Source organism: Dendrobates tinctorius, unplaced genomic scaffold (assembly GCF_039654945.1).
Source record: "Dendrobates tinctorius isolate UK_male_01 unplaced genomic scaffold, ASM3965494v1 ptg000183l, whole genome shotgun sequence".
NCBI lineage: Eukaryota > Metazoa > Chordata > Amphibia > Anura > Dendrobatidae > Dendrobates > Dendrobates tinctorius.
The window spans coordinates 10,482,501-10,504,605 of record NW_027361850.1 but is presented as its reverse complement, the minus strand read 5'-3'; the positions used below and the strand labels follow the sequence as shown (position 1 = coordinate 10,504,605).

Genomic DNA, 22,105 nt, shown 5'->3' with positions numbered 1-22,105 from the left:
GGATTAGGGAGGGTGCGTCTGTCACCGTCAGGGGGTCTTCATCCTTGCCTCAACCTCAACCCAGACCCTGAAGGGGGTTGGGGAAGGAGGGGGGGGTCTCAACTTCGGACCGGTACCCGAGGGACTGGGGAAGGAGCGACATGGGGGACCGCCATCTCTACTTCAACTGGGCACCCCTAAAAAGGGGGCCAAGGAAGGAGCCATGCCGGGAGTCTCGCTGGAGACCCACTTTTCTTCATCTGTTCCGACGAAAGGAAAAAAAGAAAAAAAGGTGTGCCTCCTTGCGACACTAAGCAAAAACTGGAGAAGGCTGACGCCGTCCAGGGGTGTATACTGCAGAGGAGGAGCCAAAGTTAATCTTTTTCAGATTATGCATAGTGTCGCCTCCTAGTGGACAGCAGCATAACACCCACGGTTCTGTGTCCCCCAATAAGGCGACAGAGTAATAAAAAATATCTTTGCTTTACTCACTCACTTCTTTTTTCTTCCTACCAGCGACTACAAACTATGCAGCCATGGTGATCGGCACGGTTCTTGGTGCGACGGTTTTAGCTGTGGTAGTTTTGCTTGTAAGGAAATCTTTCTCTGGGGTGCGACGGAGGAAAATACTAATGGACCTGTGACCGACCGGGTCGTCTTCTCTGAATAGAATAGAATTACATTTTACAAAACCATAGGTGATGGATGATCTGCAGACAATCACAGCGACATGAACGGCTCCATTCATCAATGAAATGATGATTATTGGTCGGAGGCAAAGGATTTTCAAGCCTACAAAAAAAACTAATCATGATGTACAGAATATAATGATAAGCACCCTCCTAAAGTACAATCAGGATCTCAGCAATTCCCTGACATTTTTGCAAGGGTCAACTTGAGCCCATCAGGACTCTTGTTCTATTGGCTTCCTATATGCAGCGGAATAGTCAGGGCAATGTGGCAAGTCTGGTGTGGATGTGGAGCCTCGGCTGCTCCGGGTCTTCACAGTAAAGTGCATGTCACGCGTTTCAATTCCTTCTATACACAGATAAGCCCATGTGGAGTGGTGATGCACGTCGGTCCTTCAGTAGATTTACTTCCTATATAGAAGAAACAAGATCCATTAAATCTAGAGATGGACAAAAAAAAGATTTGCACTGCCCTGGTCCTGAGTCCAGTCCTCTGTGGCAGTCGGTCAAGGACAGTCTTCATTATTTAGGCTGACATCCATGGCCTGGCATCCGGGGCAACTCTTAACTTGACCCATTGATGTCTTAACCTTACATGAGGACTAGTGATGAGTGAACGTGCTGGGATAAGGTGTTATCTGAGCATGCTCGGGTGCTAACAGAGTGTCTTTGGCGTGCTCGAAAAACATGTTCGAGTCTCCGTGCCTGCATGTCTCATAGCTATTTGACAGCTGCAACACGTTTGTTAGACATGCTGCAGTGGGGACGCGAACATGTTATTCGAGCACGCCAAAGACAATTAGTTAGCACCCGAGCATGGTCGCTCATCACTAATGAGGACTAGTAAACACCAGAGGCACCTAAAAAGCCAGGCCAAGGATATTAGCCTCAGAAATAAAAACTACCCTGGTCTGGTCGCCAACACAGCCTGGAGCAGGGCACAAATAATTTTGCTCAAATCAATGGAAACCATTACTGACAAGCATCAACTGTAGCATTTCCTAATTTTTCCTTTTTCTCTACATCCCCTCCATAGACAAAGACTGAAAGGGAACCGGACATTATGAAGTTTCTCTTTAATCTACCTACGGCATATTATAGAGCAAGAGGAGCTGAGTGGAGCTACTGTACAGTCGTGGCCAAAAGATTTGAGACTGACACAAATTTTGGGCTTTCAAAGTTTTGCTGATTCAGTGTTTTTAGATTTTTTTCCTCAGATGTTTTTATTGTCACTAAAGTACAGTTATAAACATTTCATAAGTTTTTAAACTTGTATTAAGTTTATGCAATAACTCAATATTTACAGTGTTGACCCTTATTTTTCAAGACTTCTACCTCTCGTATTGATAGCTGGATGTCAGCTTCAGGGCCAAATCCTGGACACTCCTCAGATCTCAATCCCACTGAGAACCTGTGGTCAATCCTCAAAAAGAAGGTGGACTACAAAAGCTCAGAAATTGTAATAAACTCCCAGCATTGATTAGACAAGAATGGGTCATCAATGAGAATTTGGCCCAGAAGCTGAAATTCAGCTGTCAGGGCGAAGGGCAGAAGTTTGGAAAAGAGTCAATGCTGAAAATATTGAGTCACTGCATAAACTTATTAAAAGTTTAAAAAATTTACATGACAGGTGTGTCCCCTCTCTCCCATTCAATATGTAATGTGTATTCAGCCCTTAGCAGCAATGATCCAACAGAATCCTAATACCGTATCTCAGAGGTGGAAATAAAAGATAAGAAATCACTTTTTGCTGATGATGTTTAGTTGACCCTCCCTCAAGCTCTACACAACACTCCTCAATCTTCTGGACACATTAAAAGAATATGGACACTTATCGGGATATAAAAAACACTTCCAAAACGGAAGGCCTTACCTCTCTCCGTCAAAGTTCCTCTTGGGAAACTTAGATCTCTCCAAGATGTTATAATGAAGTTTATTTGGAATGTTAGACAACACAGAATTTCTCAACATGTTTACACTTCCCTTAGATCAAAGGGAGGTCTGTCTGTCCCGGATATCATTATATATTATTGGGTGTCTCAAGATTCCTTTGTGGGCTTCGCTATGGGCTTACAATAAATAGATCGAAATAGAAAATTTATGGCTGGCGCCTATTCACCCGAACGCCCTTTTGTGGACAACTAAGTCTATTACGCCCCCTACGGAAGAAGCGATTTAGCGAAACGCGCGTCGGGGTTCTTCTCCTCCATGCCATCTAGTTGACAGGTATATACTTTGGATTTTTCTTCTAAGCCTATGGCTAGTTTACTATCTAGTATCCCTATTACATACATCTTATCACCCTATATGCGTCTTACTAGCAATTTAGCTTGACATGTGTTGCAGTTGGGACGGATTTTGGAACCTGTTTAATACTAAAATCTTTGGCGAGTTTACTATTCGGTATTCCTTTTTTTTTTTTTCCCCTCATATATGCCCTATTAGCAACTTAGCTTTATATGTGTGACACTTGGGATAACTTGTATTTTGGAACTTGTATAGCACTATAGTATAGTATATGCACTTTATATAATATATTGTGGTTCATGGATACAAATTGACACCTATTCAACTCAGCCTACTAATATCTTAACCCATTTGAATGTTTTACATATGTATTTATAGGGTTGAAAAATAGTGTGCAATTTATTATTGCTTTCCTGTGTGTATTATACCGCTCATGTATTTTTCCTTGATTGCATGGAGCACTCTCTGCCATGTTTTGAAAGATTTTGTATCTATTTTAGATTGTATCTAATAAAATATCTTTTCTACTAATTTTATGTTGTGTTGAGCTTCCCTTTTTTGTACTTCTATAGTGCTTTTTGGAAGTTAACAATTATATTGGTCAACACAACACAATTATATTGGTCAATTCCTTTTGGGTTTTCTAAGTCTATTACGATACGATTAACTCTACTGGGTCCTATGAAGTTTACAAGAGAAGTTTGGCTCTCATGTATGAAGTGCCATGGTCTGGTCTCTCCTAGTTCTCCAATGATATCCTTTATTTATCAACCCCTGATTCCAAATAGCTTAGAACCAACAATGGTCCATCCGTGGATTTCAGGGGGAGTTTTCAGATACACGGACTTGATTTTACTTATTTAATCGTATCAACATATATTTCAACATCATATAAGAATAATCAACGAACAATAAAAAGTGACTGCAAAGAACAAAGGAGCAAAAATCAGAGTCGAGTATCAAGGTTTTCTATATATGCAATAACATTGACATTTCCAGTGTAGAAATCATTCTTGTCACCTGTATAAGATCTGAGGGGACACTCCTCAACAATGTGCTGAACTGTTTGACGATCAGCTCCACAGTCACAGGCCGGAGAGTCAGATTTTCCCCAGTTATGCATAAGATCTGCACAGTCACCAAAGTTTGTTCTGATACGATTCAGAGTAACCCAGGTTTTCCTTGGTAGATTGAAGCCTGGTGGTGGATTTTGTAAGTGAGGAAACATTTGAAGCTCACCATCTACTGCAATGACCCAAAGTTCTCGCCACCTCTCTTCTAAATTGAAATCATGGTCATACAGGGTAATTGCGGTTCGGATGGGTGGGTGTCTTGATTTCAGTCCGTCAATCACGGACTTGATTGACAGGGACACTCGAAATTCTCTTGTCTGACCTTATTAAATCTAAATTCTCTGTACCAATAGAGAATTCTTCTAGTTTATGCAGATTAAACACCTAGCGTTTTCACTATTTGGCTCAGCGAATGTCTCCTGACCAACTGAGTTTGAGAAGTTATGTAGAAGGGGCCCGTCAACTAAGGGGTTGATATCTGACATTTACAGGATTATAAACTCTCCTAAGATGGATCCTCAGAAGAAGCACACCTCCTCGGGAAGGAGCTGTCCTCGCAATGTTGGCAGCGTATTTGGGACAAAGCGGCCAAGACCTCCGTTTGAACATAATATAAAGAGAATCAATATAAGATTTTGAGGTTTTGGTACCACACCGCAGAGCTCCTCCAGAAACTGAACCCCCAGTATCTGAATATTTGCTGGCAATGTGGTTCTCAATATCACATCTTCAGGTCTTGCCCTAGATTGATTGGTTTTTGGGAATTAGTGAAAGTTTTAATACAAAAAGATACTTTTTGTGGAAGTTGAGCTGGACCCTGCAATCTATTTGCTACATGTTTCTCCTAGCGGAATTAGAAAGAACAACTCATCAAAATTATTATTGCATATGTTAACCGCAGCTGGGTGTTTCATCGCTCTCCAATGGAAACAGATCAATCCTCCCTCTTACCAAAACTTACTAAATAGAATGGCTGATATTCGTAGAATGGAATACATGATAGCTTTAATGAAGGCGAAGGTGGGCAGATTTGGGCTCCCTGGGCCTATTTATGGGCTCAAAACAACATCTAGGACCTTTTTGGACTACTGTTCCCTTTTTTCCCCACCCCTTAATGTGTGTGTGTCCTGTCTTCTGTTTGTCGATTGTTAAACAAGAAATTTTAATTTAGTAAGTAGATGGGGTTTGGTTTATTAAGGCATCAGTTATAACTAATATATAAAGTTTTTTATTTGGAACTGGACTCTTTTATTGTTTTAGTTTGCAATATGTTTTGATGCCACTACAGAGAAATATTTTCCATCAGTTAAAACTTTAATATATCCTATCCTCATCAATTCTTTTTTTTGTTATTTTGCTTCTTAAAATCTGAATAATTTTGGGGTATTTTAATTGTTAAAAAATTATAAAAATTTAATAAAAATTACAATTACTGTGTATATATATAGTTTAAAACTTACAAAATGCTTATAACTGTACATCAGTAGCCAGTGAAACATCCGACAAAAAGGTCTTAAAACACAGAAACAGCAAAAGTTTGTGTCAGTCTCAAAACTTTTGGCCATGACTGTTCAACAGCTGGACTGCGCTGGGGGCTTCTGGATACTTTGGTGTAATCCTACATAAGTCGGAGAACACAATGTTCGGCCTCTGGATGAGGCGACGAGAGTTATCACTAACCTTCCATTACAGAGCAGGATTAGATTCTGAACGGCCGCCATTGTGGAGTTTTCATTTTGTCCCGTGATCAAATGTCTGTCCAAGACCATGTGAACTGCATCCGGCTCACTGGCTAAAAACGGACAAAACGATGAAAGAGAGTCAACGTTATTCATGGAACGGTTCAGTTCATTATCTGACATTATTACTTTATATTTATAGTGCCCTAACACCCCCTTACAGTGATCAGCTACGTTTAACCCCAAAATGTTGCAGCCCAGCACAGCTTAAGAAATAAGCCATGCATAGAGAGGAGGGGAGAAGAGTCTGCGGGGCAGCGCCCCCCCTGGCTGCTCCCCACCTCTGCAGATGCAACTAAAGAGACACCTGTCAATCAAGCGGAGCTGGTCAGAGAGAAATTGGAGTAAGCAGCACAAGGTCTCCTTTTCCCCATAACTCCCTCATTTTTTCACCTACGCCTTCTCTAAAACACTGCAACATTTCACAGGATAATGGAGGAGCATATCTAGATTTCAAGTTGCCTGTGGCGCCAGCAGCAGGAAACAGCGAAAAGATTCACTTTATGAAAATGACTAGAATAATTGTTTCCTTACTATAATAAAAGAAAACATTATAAGGGCAGGTGCAGATGAGTGTATATTCGGTACCAATGTGACCTGCTTGGACCAATGTCAGTCTATCGGGCCGAGCAGTTTTGATGCTCAAGTTTCATACCCAAGTTTGACCAAGTATTTGGAACGCATTTGGTCATGCAAGTCAACGAGTCCGTAGAAAGCATAGGACCGCACTCGGATGACATCGGAGTGCAGTCCGATTTCCAGATAGAATAGAGAAGATGGAGACATTTTTTCCAATCTTCTTCTCATACAAGAGAATCAGATCACACTATGATATTACTCTAATCAAGTGGTCCCCAACCTTTCTGACCTCGAGAGCCACATTCTGCTTAGACAGAGGGTCGTGAGTCACATCTAGCTCAGAGAGAGGGGCACGAGCCACATCCAGCTCCCATCTCCTTCAAAGTAGTGTCAACCAAAGTCCCCATTACAGGTATAATGATAACCAAAGCTTTTCCACAGATATCACTCCAAAGCAGTGCACTGAGATCCAGAGGTTCCCACAATACCCCCATTCAGTATTCTCCCATCAAGGACTCCCACCACACTGTCACATCCAGCTTTGAGCTCCTCCTCCTACTCCTCCTCCAGGTAGTACCATTCACCAGCGTACTATACCTAAAATATCTCTAAACCCCTAAGACCAGTAAATGTACATCCAGATCTGCTCTTCTGTGCAGGGCTACTCACAAAATTCACCATTTTGAGATGTTCTCTTCATACCTGTTTGCTAGACCTGGACCTAATGCATCAAGCTGACAGACAGTCGCGAACCACAATTCATGGGACCGCGAGCCACATGTGCCTCCCGAGCTACAGGTTGGGGACCCCTGATCTAATCAAAGTGTCATTTGCAAAACTGATCAGATTTTCACAATCGCTCATGTGCACCTGCCCTATGAGACTTATCACTACATCAATTCTTGCATTAATCTCTGATGATGAGACTAATTCAGGAACTGAAATCTACCATGAAAAAGTAAAAAAAAGGGCAAGTCACATGTAACTTTCTGCCAAAAGGGGGCGCACCATAGAAGTGGGTCCGCGGTGGATATACAGTGCCTTGCAAAAGTATTCGGCCCCCTGGAACTTTTCAACCTTTTCCCACATATCATGCTTCAAACATAAAGATACCAAATGTACATTTTTGGTGAAGAATCAACAACAAGTGGGACACAATTGTGAAGTTGAACAAAATTTATTGGTTATTTTAAATTTTTGGGGCGTGCAATATTATTCAGTCCCTTTACTTTCAGTGCAGCAAACTCACTCCAGAAGTTCATTGTGGATCTCTGAATGATCCAATGTTGTCCTAAATGACTAATGATGATAAATATGATCCACCTGTGTGTAATCAAGTCTCCATATAAATGCACCTGCTCTGTGATTGTCTCAGGGTTCTGTTTGAAGCACAGAGAGCATCATTGAGACCAAGGAACACAACAGGCAGGTCCGTGATACTGTTGTGGAGAAGTTTAAAGCCAAATTTGGATACAAAATCATTTCCAAAACTTTAAACATCCCAAGGAGCACTGTGCAAGCGATCATATTGAAATGGAAGGAGTATCATACCACTGCAAATCTACCAAGACTTGGCAATCCCTCTAAACTTTCATCTCAAACAAGGAGAAGACTGATCAGAGATGCAGCCAAGAGGCCCGTGATCACTCTGGATGAACTGCAGAGATCTACAGCTGAGGTGGGACAGTCTGTCCATAGGACAACAATCAGTCGTACACTGCACAAATCTGGCCTTTATGGAAGAGTGGCAAGAAGAAAGACATTTCTCAAAGATATCTATAAAAAGTGTCGTTTAAAGTTTGCAACAAGCCACCTGGGAGACACACCAAACATGTGGAAGAAGGTGCTTTGGTCAGATGAAACCAAAATCAAACTTTTTGGCAACAATGCCAAGCGACATGTTTGGCGTAAAGGCAACACAGCTCATCACCCTGAACACACCATCCACACTGTCAAACATGGTGGTGGCAGCATTATGGTTTGGGCCTGCTTTTCTTCAGTGAGGACAGGGAAGATGGTTAAAATTGATGGGAAGATGGATGGAGCCAAATACAGGACCATTCTTGAAGAAAACCTGTTGGAGTCAGCAAAAGACCAGAGATGGGACGGAGATTTGTCTTCCAACAAGACAATGATCCCAAACATAAAGCAAAATCTCCAATGGAATGGTTCACAAATAAATGTATCCAAGTATTAGAATGGCCAAGTCAAAGTCCAGACGTGAATCCAATCGAGAATCTGTGGAAAGAGCTGAAAACTGCTGTTCACAAACGATCTCCATCAAACCTCACTGAGCTCTAGCTGTTTGCCAAGGAAGAATGGGAAAGAACTTCAGTCTCTCGATGTACAAAACTGATAGAGACATACCCCAAGCGACTTGCAGCAAAAGGTGGCGCAACAAAATATTAAGTTAAAGGGGCCGGTTAATATTGCACGCCCCACTTCTCAGTTTTTGAATTTCCACAAAAATTTAAAATAACCAATAAATTTCGTTCAACTTCACAATTGTGTCCCACTCGTTGTGGATTCTTCACCAAAAATTTACATTTGGTATCTTTATGTTTGAAGCATATGTGGGAAAAGGTTGAAAAGTTCCAGGGGGCCGAATACTTTTGCAAGGCACTATAATGGGGATGGAGGTCTTTCTATAAGTGTGAGAAATGAGGGAGAGAGAAAGGGGGACAGACACCTCTGCTGTGGCCATTGTGGTGTATGGAAAGTGTCTGCTATGGGGAAAAAAGGAGGAGAAAGGAGCTGCTGCACCAAATATGAGGGAGACAAGAAGGCCATTTTATGACTACTGTTTGACATGATGGGAATTGCTTTGCCCAATATAGGTGAAAAGCAAGGTACTGCTGTGACTACAGTGGGGAAAACATAGTGGTAAGGTACTACAATGACTAATGTGGGCAGGAGAAGCACTGTTGTGGGGAAAGCACTACAGTGGTCAAAACATAGTGGTAAGGTACTGCAGGGACTACTGTGTACAGGGAAGCACTGCTGTGACTACAGTGGGGAAAGCATAGTGGTAAGGTACTGCAGGGACTACTGTGGGCAGGGAAGCACTGCTGTGACTACAGTGGAGAAAACATAGTGGTAAGGTACTACAATGACTAATGTGGGCAGGAGAAGAAATGCTGTGACTACAGTGGGGAAAACATAGTGGTAAGGTACTGATGTGATCATTGTGGGCAAGGGAAGCACTGCTGTGACTACAGTGGGGAAAACATAGTGGTAAGGTACTACGGGACTACTGTGGGCAGGAGAAGAAATGCTGTGACTACAGTGGGGAAAACATAGTGGTAAGGTACTGATGTGATCATTGTGGGCAAGGGAAGCACTGCTGTGACTACAGTGGGGAAAACATAGTGGTAAGGTACTGCTGTGACCACTGTGGGCAGGGGAAGCACAGCAGTGATTAGTGGGGAAACATAGTGGTAAGGTACTGCAGGGACTGTTTTGGGCAGGGAAGCAATGCTGTGACTACAGTGGGAAAAACATAGTGGTAAAGTATTGAAGTGACTACTGTGGGCAGGGGAAGCACTGCTGTGACTACAGTGGGGAAAGCATAGTGGTAAGGTACTGCAGGGACTACTGTGGGCAGGGAAGCACTGCTGTGACTACAGTGGAGAAAACATAGTGGTAAGGTACTACAATGACTAATGTGGGCAGGAGAAGAAATGCTGTGACTACAGTGGGGAAAACATAGTGGTAAGGTACTGATGTGATCATTGTGGGCAAGGGAAGCACTGCTGTGACTACAGTGGGGAAAACACAGTGGTAAGGTACTACGGGACTACTGTGGGCAGGAGAAGAAATGCTGTGACCACAGTGGGGAAAACATAGTGGTAAGGTACTGATGTGATCATTGTGGGCAAGGGAAGCACTGCTGTGACTACAGTGGGGAAAACATAGTGGTAAGGTACTGCTGTGACCACTGTGGGCAGGGGAAGCACTGCTGTGATTACAGTGGGGAAACATAGTGGTAAGGTACTGCAGGGAAGCAATGCTGTGACTACAGTGGGAAAAACATAGTGGTAAAGTATTGAAGTGACTACTGTGGGCAGGGGAAGCACTGCTGTGACTACAGTGGGGAAAACATAGTGGTAAGGCACTGCATGGACTACTGTGGGCAGAGAAGCACTGCTGTGACCACAGTGGGGAAAACATAGTGGTAAGGCACTGCATGGACTGCTGTGAGCAGGGAAGCACTGCTGTGACTACAGTGGGGAAAACATAGTGGTAAGGTACTGCAGGGACTACTCTGGGGAAAAGGGATGGCGGAAAGCGAAGAGGCAAGTACAACTTGTGCCCAAAAGCCCCTTCCCCATGCTCCTTTTTCACACTATCTTCAGGTGACCCCCTGCTTGTGCCAAGCTATATACTATAAAATCTATACATTTTGATCCCACAATCGCTGTTATAAATGATATTTTTTTCATCAAATTTAATCTCCAGTATATTGGGGGACATTACATACAGCAGAGACCCCCCCATTACCGCTACTTACCACTAAATGTTGCCCCAGAGTCTTTAGCAAAGTCTTCTAGAATCAGAGGCAAGCTGGCGAAGTCTGGGTGACGGACCAGCTCATACACCGAGGGCTGAGACAGGAGCAGGAGTGTCAGTGCCACAATGCTTTACACTGAAGGACAACTATATCACAACCATGATAGCCCAACCCCAGCGATGTCAGACGGGGCTACGAGCCAGAACATGGCGAGGTCTGGGAACCAGCATTGTCCATAATCCATGACAAAAGATTTTTGGAGAGAAATCCTGAGCTAATATTTGGCAGTGCCAATTTTTCTGTGTTCTGCTTTGAAAAGAACAGGAGCAAAGGGGCATTTAAAAGCCTTAAATAGGTTGTCCACCACTGAGGAATTATTTTTATTTAAATGCATGTATTTTGGGCTAAAAATCATTTTTACAATTGGGCTTCATTAAAACGTTTGCATTGTTTGGCTTCGATTGGCTCTTTGTATGTTTTCACATTCAACCATGATGGTGTCAGTGTCCATAAATCAGCAGAAGAGATCAGAAAAAGACAGATAAAAGAGTTACAAACTCCTTGTCAGACCGTCATAGTGAGATGACTGATGGATTCTCATTTAACGCATTTATTCAGACAGGCCTATTGCCTCAACACATTAACCTAATCTATCCCTGGGTGGCACAGCCAAAAGTTTTACCATAACCAGATTTCCCGCATCATGTTCCCACATGCTTTCTGCATCCATTAGTCCTCTGCGTCTGTACTGTTACACACTTAACATTATGGCTGGTCCATACAATCAGGGCAACTGTTACCACCCACCTTTCGTGTCTACCTCTTTCCTCATAGACTAAGATTGCGAGCAGGGCCCTCATTCCTCTTGGTATTTGTTATAATCTATGTGATTATTGTTATGCTGTAATGTCTATTGTCTGTACAAATCCCCTCCGAAATGTAAAGTGCTGCAGAATATGTCGGCGCTATAGAAATAACATTTATTATTATTATTAACTCATTCTACTGCCAGAAAGAGGCAGGGGCTAAAAAAGGCGAACGGTGCAAAATGTTTAATAAAAATTTTTTTTTTTTTTTAGCTCCAATTACATTCATTTAAGTAGAAAAAAATGTCTCTAAGAAGGTGAACATCCCCTTTAAATATAATTTTAAATGATCTGATTAAAAAAAAAAAAAATACAATTTTAAATCAAGTTTCATTTTCTGTGAGCTTGAACATTACATACACAGTTGCAGCATTTTATATTCTGTATTGTCTCTTTACAGTGATGCAATTGAGATACCGTACTTGGTATAAAAGTGATAAAAAAAAGTTACGATTCTTTCAGTGTTTATTTTATTTGAAAATTCATTAAAAATTCGGATTTAGAATTTTTTTTTAAATAAAAGTAATACATTAAATAATTGCTACGTGTCCAATATTCTTGGTTTGGCCAGGAGCGTCAACAATCAGGGGATCCATTCATTTACTGTATACGAGAGGCCGAAAGTATCATCGGGCCATGAACAAACATTGTCATTCATTCTAGACGCCATGGAGATGCTGTTCTCAGATTATGTTGGAGACCACGATGGGTGTTACACATTGGTACAACATGAAGAAATGACAGTAACTGAACGGGAGCGGATTCAAACATGACCGTGTCAAATACGGAGGTATTTTGGTAATATTAGATTTTGGGAAAGTTGGGCAGCAACGTAACATGGATACAATTACAGATCCCATGATGGTCCCAGGCAGCGGACCCAGAGCCGTCAGAGCCGGATACTCACCCCCGTGACACTGTAGTCCTGGAAGGCCCAGGTTTTATCCTCGTTGGTCACGCAGCACAGTGCATTCACTCCGTGTCCAACGGCACAGATGGGTTCTGTAAGGAAACAATAGAAAGGAGTAAAGTTACCTTTAATGTGAATTCCTCATTAATCACATCTAAAATAAAAAAGGACTTTTTTTTTTATGTTTTTAGTACAAATGCTTCAGTAATTTCATCCCCTTATATGTTAAAGGAGAAAAAAACTTATATATATTTAATTTTGTCCCGCTTGGAAAGTTCTAAAACATTATAAGGGAATTTGTCTTTATTCATGTAAAAAAAAAAAAAAATGCATGCAAGTGGCTTCTAAACCTATACTTTTTCAATATTCAGAATTGAGAGTCCTCAGTGGTTGATACCTTTTAATGGTTAACTGAAAAGATGGTAACACATTGCAAGCTTTTGAGACTATTCAGGTCTCTTCATCAGGCATTGACTAATACAAAATCTGAAGAATCACATATTTATGTGTAGTAACGTGAGCCGACTAGGGGTGGTCCCTTTCGGCTGCTGAACAGACTGACGACAGACACAGAAGCACGTTCAATCAGGTCCACTTTATTGGGTAACTTCTTGGACATCCACAGCAATATGACGCTTCTGCACCTTGGCCCGAGTACCTATCTCCTCCTCCTACTCCTGTTGGTGATGAGCCTCTCGTTTTTTTCACCATGGCTGCCGTTAGGCCCACGGCAACAGCGCTGTGCCCGGCTGAGTCTGCCCGCTGCGACACTTACTGCCCCTTCAGTGTCCAGCCGTCCGGTACCCCCAGGCGTCCCTTAGTCAGCATCCTTTGGTCTGCAGGTGTCCTCTGCGTATCCTAGCTTCAGCTGATGTTAGGTTCCTTTACTCACTACCCTATGTCTCCATCTGTTGGCCAAAACCCATTACTACACTGTCTCTTACTAATTCTAGCTGTTCCCTTAGACATGTATATGAATTCTCCTCAAACAGTGTACACAACATATTTTACATGTTCCTTCTTCATCAGACAGATCCACATGTCAGTCCACCCTCCTACATACCCCCTTCCTTTGACCATTGTCATCCCCGACAGTCCCGCATCCTTCTTTGTTTTTTTTTAGTACTTCCCCACTTTCTTTTGTCTGTGTGACCGGTTGCCGAGCAGAGCCCGGAGCCTTCTGGCTCTACACGGGATGCTGGGCAGAGCAAGGAGCAATTAAGCTCCGAGTAGCTGATGGCTACCCGCAGGCGTTTATGCCTCTATGACAATTTCCATTCATTGGGGTAGGACCACCCGGACTCCTCGACGGGTACTCTCCACCACGTATCTTACGTTCAGAACTGTGCATAGCTCTAGGGGCGAAATGACCGAGGTTCCGGCCTACCAGGTCACTGTTTGCCCCCCCTCCTTTATTTTGGGTATCTTCCACCTAGGACCTGACCTGTGGACCACAGTCTGTTCCAAATCACAAACCATCTTTTACCTTCTTTTATTATTTATCATGGCAGGCATTTTTATACCTTGTTACATTTTGGACCTTCTTGAACACATTTTCAATATAACAATTTTACTATTTTTCTAGAAACATTTCAACTACTCAGGATATCTGCTAAATATCCTTCATTTATAACGTCAAATATTTATTTCAACATTATTAATTTCTCTATGAAAACACTCGTAAACAAAATTGTAACCACAAGAGCGCCCCCTTCCTTTGTATAAAGTACTCTCAAGACATCCCTGCTGCGTCAGGTTTCTTACCCCGAGGGGATGCGGAACAGTCCCCTAAGCTGCGCAACGGTGCACAGCAGTCCCGGTAGTCCGTGAACATCAACGGTGCTCCGAGCCGTCTCCTGATGGCCGATGGTCTCCCCCTGCAGAGGGGAACCCCACAGCCGTGGAGCCCCCGGGATGTCTGGCAGTCCCTGGGTCACAGTGTCCTTGGTGCCAAAGACCCAGGAGTCCGCCTCCCCTTTCACGGGGTTCTGCATTCTTCGGGATACATGATCACGGCCACCGCATAGTAGCCGTGGGGACAGTACTCCTGTCACGGCCACGCGTGGCTGGACACAGTGCCTCCAGCAGGGCGGATTTAGATGACACGCGTGACCCTGAATACACCGCCTCCAGTTGGGCGAATTTAAATAATAACAAGTGCAGCTGGATACGCTGCCTCCAACAGGTGAATTTCGGAAATACACGTATATCTGGAAACCCCGCCTCCAGTAAGGCGAATTTAAACAATAAAAGGGAAAACCTGGGTAACAATAACAATGGTGGCCCTGCGATAGGGAACGGGGATGTGGAGACCTCCTGCACTCCCCTGAATCAGTGTCTCTAAACTCCTAACGTTCCCTAGGCCGGTTCCGCACCGGGCGACGATCAGGAACCTAAAAACCCTGACTTGCCCTGCACCTAAACCCTCACTAGTGAAGTGGACGGTGTGGAAACTAATCCCACCACTGCACTAAAACACACATAAGGAAAAGAGACAAAACAGGGAAACATCACTTAGCTTTGCTACGTTGCTTACGCTCCCAGCAACAGAGCCCACCACCTGCGTGCATCTTTTCCTCCAACCGGATCCAACACCATAGTGCAGCCTTGGAGCAAACAGAGTCCACCACCTGCGTGCAGCTTTCCAGAAAAAGAGACCAGCATCTTGAGTCCAGCTTTCCAGCAACCAAGTCCAGCATCATGAGTGCAGCTCTACACCATAGCTGCCACTCTACTAAGCCTTGCAAGAACTCCTTGCTGACACCATAGCTGCAACTCCACCAAGCCATGCCAGCCCTCCTCGCAGACACCATAGCTGCCACTCCAGGACTCTCACTGAGCTGCCCGGGACTCTCCTTCAGCTCCATCCTTCACCCAGGCTTGCTTGTAACTGAGGACCATCACCAACAGTGATTACCACACCTGACACTCTTTTATAGAGCAAACACACCTGTTTTATAATCATGTGCACTAAACTAAAGAAACAGAGTGCAATGACGCTCACCACCACCAGGGGGGCAAATTTAGAACAAAAGACACCACAGTGTAATAATCCTAATGGCCACTGGGGGCAAAAACCAAACCTTAGCACACAGCCAAAGGAAAAAAAAAGGTTACTTGTGCATTTTCTCTGTCATATCCAACCTGGATCATGACACCCAGTCTCCCATCTGCAGGGCCCTCCCATGCTTAATGGAGGCTGCATTGAAGTAAACTTTGTGGCCAGTCTCTGCCTCTTTAATAAACCCGTAGCCCCGCTCGCCATTAGTATACACGAGCCGTCCATGACTCCGGGGGACAGACATGGCAGTTTCCCCCTTCTCATGGAGGACTGCCCAGATCTCCAGCTCCTTGTTCTTTTTCTGGGCAATGTCAGCAATCCAGACAGACGGCCCCGTGAAGGCCGCAGACCCACTCCGCGCAGGTGATGCGGGCTGGGGAGAAGCTGGGCGAGGAGACTGGGGGTCGATGGCGCGGACGTCAACCGGCCCAGCATAGGTCACGGATTCATCGGGCGCCGATGGCGGCGAGTGAGGGGAGGCCGGGCGGGGAGGCTGAGACTTAGGAGCGCAGACCTTGGGCCGATGACGTAGGCCCGGGTGCAGCCAGGTGGGGAGGCTGGGGATCGATATCGGGGACCTTGGGCCTAGCGCTCATACGGGGCGGGGACGCGGGGGCTGCATGCGGTACAGCCGGCCAGGGCGGGGAGACGCTCACCCACCTTCCCCAGTGCTGCGGCTTCCTTCCGGCTGCTCCACAGCTTCACCGGAGACTCGGGCACCAGAGCGACCGGTGTTTTCAAGAGGACACCGGCCTCCTGCTGCAGAGCGGGCTCGTTGTCATTTGCCTGCACCAGCGGGAAGGGCCCCGCCGTTCCTCTGCTGCTTCCAGTCCCATCGCCTGGTGTCCGCTGTTGTTTTTCATCCCGCCGTCCGGCAGGACCGGCCTCCTGGCCCACTGGTTCCGCAGGACGCGTCAGCGACGGCTTCTCCAATGGCTGCTTCGGCACGGCCTGTGCTGCAGGCGGGCACACCTCCACCTTCAGCTCCGCAGGCCCAGCCGTCTGCAGCTCCAGCTTGGTCCGGAGTTCTTCTTCTTTCCGGGTAAGTGTCCGGTACACCAGTTGCGACTCCCAGGCACAAGTGATGTGGCGGGCCTTAATCTCCCGCCGCCATCTCCACTCTACTCGTCCAAGGCCTCGGCAGGTGCAGCGTCGCATCGTGTCCATTCTTCCGGGGTTCAATGGCGCCAGAGAGCCACAGTCAGCCTGATGAGCGGTGTCACTCCCGTTCCAGGATGGGGCCTCCGCCGGCCCCTCCACCCATTTTCCAGCGTTCAAAGAGAATGGGCGGTTGTCATTCGATATGCACCGCTCCCCCCAGGGGCGGGCTCGGCTTAGCTGCCCCTGGTAGTCCAATGTGGCACCCAACTCCTCCAGTTCTTTCAGGCGTGTAAGTGCCACAGTCATTTCTGCAGGTGCCCATCGTATGGGCGCTAAAAAAATTGCAGCCATACTTGTATGGCAGAGACTTTAGAATTGTTACAGACCACAACCCCCTCACATGGCTGAACCGCGTGTCAGGGGACAATGGAAGATTGCTGCAGGGGAGCTTGTCCTTACAACCCTACAGCTTCTCCATCCAATACAAGAGGGGAAGCTAACACCAGAACGCCGATGGACTGTCTTGACCAGAAGAACCATAGGCTCCCCAAGCCGACCTACCCCTGCCACTGTATAAGGAACTATAAACGATTGAGCAATGTGGACTAAAGTGAGCAGGCCAGAGGTCTGTGTAGACCTCATGGCGTGCTCCCTTATTATGAGGGGGAGAGGTTTTGATGGTGTGATATGCTATGTGGATATAATTTTGTGTATATTAATATTGTATCCTCAGTGTGGTGAATTGTTTATAGACCTTCTAATTTTGCCTGTAATAAAGGTCTTGGGATTGTTCACACTTCCCACGCTCTGTTGATACCGGAGAAGGACCCCATGACACATAGAAATTATGGGGCCCCATGCCAAAGTATTAATTTGCCCCTTCTCATAATAAGAAAAAAAAGAATATTCCTAGAGGTCACAAAAGAGTATATCTCACAACTCTGCAGCCCTTACAATGTAATTTTCCTACTATTAAAGCACCTAGATTCCCCTTTCTTTGCCCACATAAAAGTGCCTCCCTAACACAGACAGTATGATACTCCAACAGTGAATTCCTCCACAGTACGATAAACCTACTGAAACTCCTCTCCCGGCAAGGTATGGTGACACCAACACTGTACGATTCCCCAACTGGGACCCCAACTCAGCCGTCCACACAGTATAACAGCCCCAACACAGCCGTCCACACAGTATAACAGCCCCAACACAGACGTCTACACAGTATAACAGCCCCAACACAGCCGTCTACACAGTATAACAGCCCCAACACAGCCGTCCACACAGTATAACAGCCCTGTCACGGGGTCCTTCTCCGATACCACACAATCAACAGAGCGAGGGAAGTGTGAACAATCTCAAGACCTTTATTATAGGCAAAATTAGAAGGTTCATAAACAATCCATCACACTGACGATACAATAGTCCAGAACACGTATGCAGTTCAGTAACAGGATAAAATGTCCAGGGAGATGAGAGTCCAAAAATAAAGCAGCCAGAGGATAAAATGGGTCCATACACTTCCCTTTCTCTCTGACGTGCTGTGTTCACACGATGCTCTCCACACAGGAACTGACTTCCCCCTCCTGTCCTTTCCAGCCCCCTCTCTACGACCAAGAGTAGTCAGACGGGTTGGGGTGGTTTTCTGGCTTCCCATGCCTGACAAAGGTGCCTGGGGGATTACGACACTACAGGGGGTCATCAAGAGACATAGATACAGTCAGACTGCAGACATACAAGGCAACAAGAAAAACACTATGAAAATCAGTGAAATAGAAATATGCACAAAATGATATCCACATAGCATATCACACCAGCACAACCCCCAACACAACCGTCCACACAGTATTACAGCCCCAACACAGCCGACCACACAGTATAACAGCCCCTACACAACCGTTCACACAGTATAACAGCCCCAGCACAGCCATCCACACAGTATAACAGCCCCAACACAACCGTCCAGACAGTAGAATAGTCCCAACTCAGCCGTCCACACAGTATAATAGCTCCTACACAACCGTCCACACAGTATAACAGCTCCAACACAGTCGTCCACACAGTATAATAGCCCCAAGACAGCCGTCCACAGTATAAAAGACCCAACATAGCCATCCACATAGTATAACAGCCCCAACACAGCCGTTCACACAGTATAACAGTCCCAACACAGCCGTTCACACAGTATGATAGACCCAACACAGCCGTCCACACAGTATAATAGCCCCAACACAGCCGTCCACACAGTATAATAGCCCCAACACAGCCGTCCACACAGTATAACAGCCCCAACACAGCCGTCCACACAGTATAATAGCCCCAACACAGCCGTCCACACAGTATAACAGCCCCAACACAGCCGTCCACACAGTATAATAGCCCCAACACAGCCGTCCACACAGTATAACAGCCCCAACACAACCATCTACAGAGCTGTCTTTTTGAGAGTCTTCTTTGTTGCTCATTACCACCAGCATTTTAATTTTACTTTATGTATACAATAGTAAAGCAGCTTCAAAGCGGAAGCTGCCTGAAGAATGGACAGGACACTTCTTCTAACCTCTTCGCGGCTTTTGAAGCCTGGAGCGGAGAAAAGAAGATCAAAAGGATGGAAGTCATTTCTGTATGCCTGATAAAGACGCTGTGTGCACATGCCCTAAGAAAGCAATTTTCTGAACTGATCTCCCACTAAACACAAAAATCCTGCACAGAGTCCTCAACACGTCATGCATCGCTCTGCTGCTCTTACTTTTTTCTGTTTTGAAGTGCTGCAAGATTCTGGCCAGATAACCGCTATTAGCCAAGTCAGTCATAGCCCCCGGACAATGTGGGATTAAAAGTGCATGATAGCGAGAACCTAGGAAGGAAAATTTAAAAAAAAAAAAAAAAAAAAAATCAACAGAAAAAAAAGGAGCGCCCTCTTATCATATACATACGCCAGTGTATTATATATATATATACACATACACACAGTGTGTGTGTGTGTATATATATATATATATATATATATATATATATATATATATATATATATATATATATATATATATACACACACACACACATACACACAGTATATATATGTATATATAATTTCAACATGGTTTCTTTACTATAAGTCATGATCTCTACAGGTTATCACAACATAACATATATAGTATTGTGATTAGTAGTGAGCATTCTCAGAGCATGCTCGGGTGTTATCAGAGTGTCTTCGGCGTGCTCGAATAATAAGTTTAAAGGGGTTGTCCGGGCTTTTTACATAGTCTCAGTACATATCTGGGCTGCAGAATTATGACAATAAGTAATTTACTTTCTGTCACTAGTTTGCATGGTTTTCTAGATATTCTGAACAGAACGTCCAAGGGGGGGAGGGTGTTATGGCATTGAAATGAGAACTGGTCGTAACCTCCTACTCTACTCCAAACATGCCCTCTATAGCAACAACCCCACCCTCCATAGCTACAGGCCCTCCCCGTCCACATGAAGCAGCCCTCATCACACAGTAACGAATTCTTCCCCTCCAGCAGCCTCACTGCAGAGAGCTGCTCCTCCCCCAGACACACACTGAACAGTATGCAAAGTGAATCTAGTGAGGTGTGAAAATCGTCCTGTATTCTGGGCCACGCCATGATTACAATACATAACTCATTATCAGTAATTCCTTCCCTCACTGTCCCAGGCTGCTGGCAGCAGTGAGAACAGACTGTGTGATGGCCAGTGATGGGGGTCTGCAGCTTCTAATCTGCACAGGGGATGGCAGTCACTGATGTAATCTGTTGTGTGACAAAGCCTCTGCTGTGTGAATGAGACAGCTCTGTGTCACTGATGTCTTCACACAGCAACAGATTTGGTGCAGTATATGTGCGAAGCTCCATCAAACTCCCAGCAAGCTCCAGTGACCAGCACCACCCACTGCCCACTCATTGGCTGGCAGTAAACTGCACCAGCACTCATCTTTATCATTATTCCAACATTGGAAAGAACACAGCAGTGATCCTGTATTTGTGCAGCACAATACATACATACACCCCCCAACACTTCACACTGTTACAGCTGCTGATTGGACAGGCTGCTCCCATCAGTATTTGAGTCATTAGAGACACAGTGCTCACACATACACTGCACTGAGGCTGCTGGAGGGGAACAATTCGTTACTGTGTGATGAGGGCTGCTTCATGTGGACGGGGAGGGCCTGTAGCTTTGGAGGGTGGGGTTGTTGCTATAGAGGGCATGTTTGGAGTAGAGTAGGAGGTTACGACTAGTTCTCATTTCAATGCCATAGCACCCCCCCTTGGACGTTCTGTTCAGAATATCTAGAAAACCGTGCAAACTCTTCACAGAAAGTAAATTAGTTATTGTCATAATTCTGCAGCCCAGATATGTACTGAGATTATGTGAAAAGCCTGGACAACCCCTTTAAGTCCCCGTGGCTGCATGATTCTCGGTTGTAACACAGCTGCAACACATGCAGGGATTACCTGTTTGTTAGAGAATTCCAGCATGTGTTGCTGCTGTCTAACAGCCGAGAATCATGCAGCCGCAGGGACTCAAACGTAGTATTCGAGCACGCCAAAGACACTCTGATGACACGTTATCCGAGCACATTCGCTCATCACTAATTGTGATGAGTTATCCATGCCATGGAGTTAGCTGACAGCTGTCTATCAAAATCCCTATGTTATGATACCAGTGCTGGGTTGACCGGCACTTCTGGGGTTAATGTTTTGATCTCTGTGCAGACTCTTACCTGCACACCTGGGACCTATTATGGTGGCCTCTCATTGGTTCTGGGAAAGCTTCTTATAGCCTCAGGAAGCTCCGATCCCACGTCAGTTATACTTTCGCCCTTGGCATTGTGTGGTGACCCCTGAGTGTGTTTTTGCTGTGTTCTGGTTACTTGATACTCTGTGTACGACTCGGTCTGTTCTCTGGATATTGCTTTGGATTCTGCTTGGTACCTTCTATGTCTGTTTGGTTTTGACTTCTGCTTGGCCCTGACTATCCGTTCTGTCTCATCCCTGGTACTTTACTGATATCTCTGTGTATGACCTCCGTCTTGCCTGACTCGGAGTATTTCTGTATAGTGTCCTGCCATCTCTGAAAGCAGGACGCTAAGCCCCGCCCCCTTACAGTCACATGACCGTAGGTTCTGTGACTGCTTGCTAAACTTCAGCGTTCACAGGTCCTGTGTATCTGTACTTTCTGGCTGTACCTGACCCCGGGCCCCCCTACAGTGCGGGTGAGTCCCTGCTCAGCGGAGGCTGCACGCCGACGCTGACAGGATCCTGACACCCTACATACATATACACCCTCAGATCATGCATGTGTTTTAATCCAGGATAGTGGAATAA

At 45.0% G+C, this 22,105-nt stretch overlaps 1 protein-coding gene across 2 annotated transcripts in view; it reads right to left on the bottom strand.

The window, feature by feature from the left end:
- Window positions 1-722: 722 nt before the first annotated feature.
- The window catches only part of LOC141055077 (glutamine amidotransferase-like class 1 domain-containing protein 1), a 35,976-nt gene continuing 14,593 nt past the window's right edge, over window positions 723-22,105 (bottom strand). The window contains exons 4-8 of one of the 2 annotated variants that reach the window (XM_073552037.1): window positions 19,501-19,608; window positions 12,590-12,684; window positions 10,817-10,910; window positions 5,669-5,780; window positions 723-1,079 (exon numbers count right to left, since the gene is read on the bottom strand). In XM_073552037.1, the coding sequence (XP_073408138.1) occupies window positions 1,073-1,079; window positions 5,669-5,780; window positions 10,817-10,910; window positions 12,590-12,684; window positions 19,501-19,608 (416 nt within the window). In that variant the 3' untranslated portion in view covers window positions 723-1,072. The remainder of the gene's footprint in view (window positions 1,080-5,668; window positions 5,781-10,816; window positions 10,911-12,589; window positions 12,685-19,500; window positions 19,609-22,105) is intronic. The other variant, XM_073552038.1, reaches the window with a different exon arrangement.